The sequence below is a fragment of the Amphibalanus amphitrite genome, unplaced genomic scaffold (genome assembly GCF_019059575.1).
Source record: "Amphibalanus amphitrite isolate SeventyFive unplaced genomic scaffold, NRLGWU_Aamphi_draft 000645F_arrow, whole genome shotgun sequence".
NCBI lineage: Eukaryota > Metazoa > Arthropoda > Thecostraca > Balanomorpha > Balanidae > Amphibalanus > Amphibalanus amphitrite.
Window position 1 is genome coordinate 267,734 of NW_024882139.1, and position 6,000 is coordinate 273,733.

The following is a 6,000-nucleotide window of genomic DNA, read 5'->3' on the forward strand; positions in this document are numbered from 1 at the left end:
CAACTAATTTATTGTTTCCAACTTTTTTCCCGGAGCGTTCTACCTGGTTTATATAGCCTTGATGCCAGGGGAGCGGGGAGCCTGCACACTGACCGACTCGTGTTGTCACGTTACCATGGTAGCTCTGATGACGTCATCAAATTATTGAGCCCGCCACCAGGTTAATGGGTTAGTTCCAAGGCCATGCTAGTTCGGCCTCATGACAAAGTGACAACGGGGCTGCATTGCGCGGTGTTAGCGCTGTGACCTCGTACAGAGAGTGGAGGACTAGGACGAAAGGTGTGCTGAGGAAAGTAAGGTAAGCGATTCAAGACCCGCGCCCCGGACTGGGGTCCTAGATTTAAAACCCTCGCCGGACCTATTGGTTTTCTACATATGCACCGGCCGAGGGGGGAGGGGCGGGTACGACCCCCCTCGCCGTTTCGCCCCTGGTGGAGCTAGCGCGTCGCGGAAAAAACGAGCGTGTGCGCCGTTACGAGACGCAGAGATTGGTACCCGATTTTAACCCATTAGCGCTCGGCGGATCAAAAATGGACGGTGTCTTTGAAAGGTGCCACGGTTGACTGGTTTCGTCGGAGGGGTCTGTCAATCCCTGGTGATTGATGAGAAGGGTTATCTGTAGATGGTTATCTGGAAACTGATGACCACAACCCCTAGAACTTTATTTGGTGGGGTCCTAAAGTTAGCGATTTCTTAATATTACGACAGAAATGCAGTGAAACGGCTGCATTTCGGTCATTGTTCTAAGTAATGAGACAGCAAGCATATATTGTACTGAGGAAGGTCCACTTTTGCTAAATCCGTTGGCGATAACAGGCTGACTACGCCCCGGCGGTGCGTGGCGCGCGCGAAATTTTGAGCGACCAATTTGGACTCACCGGTCCTGAGGTCAGGCCCTCGCGCAGCTGGTGGCGGGCGCGGGGATTCCCGGATAGCGGCGGCTAATGACAGGGGAGGGTACGCCGGTCAGTTTGTCGCGAGAGGGCAGAGAGTGCGATTGTGTCATATTTGAGCTCGTAGTCTTCCACCAGTGGAACCAAAACAATCACCATGCCGCGGCAGCGGTATTTGACTCTACAGGAAGCCGTAGATATGGTGATGAACGATCTCGATTCTGTCGATGGCGATATCGATGTGGTGAGCATTCCGCCGGACGACAGTGACGAGGATGAAGGCAATGACGAATGCACCGGTGTCGCCGAGGTGGCAGACGTGCCTGGCGAAGTGGAAGTTCATTTCCAAACACCGTCAACTGAAGACAACACGCCTCCGCCGAAGAAAAAACGACGCACGGATCAAGGCGCTCCCACCTGGCGTAAACAGCAACCGGAATACACTGGCTGGCAGGCGCCTTCTAACGGACCGGAAGAAGCTCGGGAGAAGATCGCCAGCGAGCTGAGTGGGAGTACGGCTGTGGAGATTTTTGAGAAGATCTTCACACCCGAAGTGTTCCATCTCATCCAGCTGGAAACCCTTCGGTACGCGAGAGATGTAAAAAACGACCAGCTCTTCTCTCTGTCCGACCATGAGCTGAAGGCGTTCATCGGAATATTGCTTTATTCCGGCTACAACCCGCTTCCCAGCGAGCGAATGTACTGGTCGAAGGACGACGACCTCGCCCGTCCTATCGTCCGGCAAGCGATGACGAGATCGGATTACCTGAAAATCAAGTCCTACTTTCACGTCCAGGACAACAATAAACAGCAAGAGACAAAAGACCGTGGCTTCAAGGTGCGTCCGCTTCTGGATATGATCAACAAGTCGTTCCAGCAGTTTGGTGTTTTTCAGTCCAAGCTAGCCGTTGACGAGATGATTGTGAGGTACTACGGTCACAACAGCTTGAAGCAGTTCATACGCGGAACGCCGATTCGTTTCGGCTACAAGCTCTGGGCGGTTTGTGGCAGTGACGGATACTGCTATAAATTCGACCTGTACTGTGGAAAGGAAGAGCGTCCTGAGCTGCGTGACCAGCCGCTGGGCACGAGAGTGGTGATGGACATGCTGAGCGTGGTGTCGGATCCTGGTGGTCATGAGGTGTTTTTTGACAACCTTTTCACCTCCAGAAGCCTCCTCGCGCAGCTGAAGGACCGCGGAGTACGCGCGACGGGCACAGTGAGGAAAAATAGACTGGACAAATGTCCCGTGACCGAGAGGAAGAAGATGGCAAAGTCACGGCGTGGCAGCTACGAACAGAGGTTTGACAGGACGTCAGAGGTGCTGCTGGTGAGGTGGCACGACAACAAGGTCGTCAACGTCATGACGAACTACGACGCAGCCGACCCGCCCACCTCCACTACCCGGTACGACAGGACAGCCAAAAAGCGCCTCCCGATACCGCAGCCCAAGGTGTTGAAGACGTACAACACAGGGATGGGCGGAGTCGACCTGCACGACCAGCTTCTGGGTGCGTATGAAGTGGCGATCCGCGGAAAAAAATGGTATTGGTGTCTCATCACCAGGATGCTGGACATGGCCGTGGTCAACAGCCATATCCTGCATAAGACCGCGGCAACCGGTGACCAGCTGTCACTCATCAACTTCCGTCGTGAGATCGCCACAACGTACCTGAAGGCGGCAGCCTGCGAGAGAGACGCGGCCCGGCCGCTGCCGTCACACATCCCGGCCAGCCTCCGGTATGACGGAGTCGGGCACATGCTGGCACCGTTGAACGCCCGCCGTCGCTGTCAGCTAGAGAGCTGCAAGCTGCGCTCGACGAAGCGCTGTATCAAGTGTGACGTGGCCATCTGCTTCAAGTGCTTTGCGGTGTACCATGGTCTGTCGCCGTGAGTGTACACTGTACAGTGGTATGAGGTGCAAACGTGCAATGCGAATTCGACTGAATTATCTTCGTTTATATCGCGATGTCGAGTGAGAAAGTGTGCGATGAAAAATGACAGCTTGTGTTGAGACAGACGGTGAAAATTTGATCGCATTGTCGTTATCATCTTATTGAAGCATTACTGCCGTGTACCTACTAGGTATATGAGGAGTAAATGATGTGTTCTCATCGTTCTACACTCCACAGTTCCCATCATGTTGTAATTATGCATAGGTACGTCCCTAGGTTTTGTGTTTTGCGGCATTACATGACGCAGGTCGCCGTTTGAAAGGCCCGTCGATCTCGTTTGCGTGAAACATTGTAGTAACGAAATACATTATTTCCTTGGAATGTCAGGCTGTCTCGAACCTCCGGAAAATAGGCCGATATTGGATGAGTGCCGGGGGAGGGAAGGACTGGGAGGAGGCGGCCATGCTGCGGGTGGGGAGAGAGGCCGGCCGATCGGCGCGGGGCGGGGCGGACCCCGCGCCGGCCGCGGATGCGGCGCGGCGGCTGGGAGCGGGCGCCCGGTGGCTCATTTTGGGTCGGTATCGTATCTCAAAAAGTTTTTGGAATTTTGGTCCAATTTTTTCAGGGCTTCTTAATCGCCCGAATTCAACATCAAACCCAAAAAATCATTATTATTGAATACTTGTTTCTGTGCTCGGGCGTTAATGGGTTAAGGTCCTAGGTCAACCGGTGACCTCTGAGGTCAGGTCAAGTGCCCCAGGGTACGGTTCAGTTTTTGGTGAATAACTTCGCAAAAAACGGCCGCAGAGCCGCGATTTTGGCAGCATCGTGTTCGCCTCGCTGAGGCGCGTCGAATGATATACTTTTTGTCCGGGTCAGGTCAACTTGGGGTGTTGACCTCAGGTCAAGGTCAGGTCAGCATCCCCAGGTCACGAAGTTGGTCGAAAGGGGTCATGTCGCATATCATTCGATTCAGCAGGTCTTCCTGAGTCCATTGGTGGCCTTCTCGACTCGCTAGCTCAATTTGATCAAGAGTTATTGACGAAAAACTAATATGACCTTGATGACGTCATAAATGACGTCACGCAAGGTCAACATTGCAAAAGTGATGCATCTAACCTTGCAAGGAGTGCATCAAATCACGATTCTGTGTGCTTGAGATAGTTGGAGATCGTTCCCGGCGCCAGAATAGCAGTTTTCATTTTTTTTCCCCATTGACTTATAATGGTGAGATCACGAAAATGACCTGATTCGTCTGGTTCTCTGCTCGATGTTATTCTGGTGAGCAGCAGGGAGATTGTCTCGCGGGCCGGCACGCGCACCTGCCACTTTAGCCCTCACTCGTTCGTGAGAGCCGAGTTAGCGTTACCGCGTCCAGACAGGAAGCCGGTTACCGTCGAGTGCCGCGGGATACAGCGTATCGATGAGCTCGCCTTCTGCTGTGACTTGTCGGCCGCTGATTGGTCCCCTGTGTACCAGACCGACAGCACAGCCGAACAGTGGCAACATTTCCTAGACGCCAGGGCGTATTTTAAGGGATTTTCACTGGGTCGGCAATCACAATTAGGGGCGGCATTTTGCACTCATAGGGGCGGCACTTGGCATCTGAGGGGGCGGCATACCTACTGATATTTAATGACCAAAAAAGACACGTTCGACGGTTCTTTTATAACTCTTTCTAGGTAATGATTTCAGATTCAACCTTTTATGGCTCTATCTAGAACAGTGGTCGGCAGGTCGCACGAGTGGTGCCCACTTTATGGGCGCTGGACGGGGCCATTACCCCCACTTGTCATACCCCATTGCTTACACAGCAAGGGTCGCTGATATTCGGCCATATCCTTTGACACCTCTATTTTTCTGCATAGGTATATAGGTATAAATAAAATGCAACACAATTAACTCTCTTTCTTATGGAGAGGGAGAGCGGGTGGAGTAAGGATGAACTCATACATTTTTTATTTATTAGTTACTCTCGTAATGAACAGCGTATTGCAACGATACGTTCATCCCTCCCCCTCCCCCAAGTTAATGAATGTTATACCTACCTACTCAAACATTTTCGTGACCCCAGTGACATTGTCATTGAGTTTTTGAAATTTAAATGACCAATTCACTCGGTAACTTTCTCTCCGGCTCGGCCGGCGGACAAAACGCAAGCGAACACAATGCGGTGAGTCCGGTGTTCTACCAACTGAGCTACGGAACAGGCAAATGCTCACCATAGATATACCGACTGAACGATCCCTTTATAACTTCAGCGATTGATAAGACAAACAGTGTGTAACTGTATATATGAAATGTAAGTCTCGAAATTGCGATGTCTTTGACCAAAGGTAAGGACAATTTTGCGACCCTTCCATTAGGTTTAAGGAAATGGGAGAAAATCAGGGCACGTGCCTCTTTTTATAGGTAGACAAATGTCAAAGTTAACGAATTTAAACATCAGAAAACAATTAAAATGACACACTTAATCGGAAAATTGCCACCCACGACCCCTCGTTATGTCCTTGAGGCCATGTCAGGTCATGGTAGGCCTCCAGCAGTTTTTTTTTTCTCCAATAACTTCTGATAGAGACATGCGACATGCCTGAGCGATGAAAACACCTTAGATGACTTCAGTTTGACGATACAAATCGACTGATATGCAACATGACCTTTTACCAGTCAGGTCATGACCTGGAGCTGAGCTCAAATTTCCCAAATGACATTTAAATGTCAAATTATAGTTCATTCGACGCATCTCGACGAGAGGAGCACAGTACTGAAAAAAAAAAACAATGTCATAACTTTTGTGAGTCAACAATTATTACAGTAAAAAGTTTTTTCATTAAAACAGCTCAGTAGAGGGGCGGAGGGGGTCCACTGTCCCCTCCAACCCTCCCCAGCCCGGCACAGGTATAACAAGTTGTGCTCTGGAGGTTAAGCCGTTGATGTTAGGTCAAGTCTAAGGACTTTATAGGAACGTTGAAGAGCTATCGAATGCGCTTTTTCGCGGTGCTGTAGTTCTATTCTTCCCCGAGTTATGCTCCAGTTTGTCAATAAATGTTGAAACAGACAACATTTCACCCACATTTCACCTTTGATGACCTCTGGTCACCTGATATTTAACATTTGACTTGACCTAGCCAAAGTACGGTTAACCAACCAACCCAAGTAGTTTTTGACACTCTTTCGAATACCGCTTACCGCGTGTCGCTACGTGGCCCAAG

The 6,000-nt window shown here is 50.6% G+C and overlaps 1 protein-coding gene across 1 annotated transcript; it reads left to right on the forward strand.

Annotated features, from left to right (window-relative positions):
• The first annotated feature begins 1,050 nt into the window (after positions 1–1,050).
• LOC122363876 (piggyBac transposable element-derived protein 2-like) lies at positions 1,051–2,787 on the forward strand. Its single transcript, XM_043333675.1, has one exon. It carries the CDS (start codon positions 1,051–1,053, stop codon positions 2,785–2,787), a length of 1,737 nt encoding a protein of 578 aa, XP_043189610.1.
• Positions 2,788–6,000: the final 3,213 nt, after the last annotated feature.

What these genes read in the sequence shown, in the direction of transcription:
- LOC122363876 (XM_043333675.1), top strand. Translation starts at nt 1,051, where the DNA reads ATGCCGCGGCAGCGGTATTTGACTCTACAGGAAGCCGTAGATATGGTG.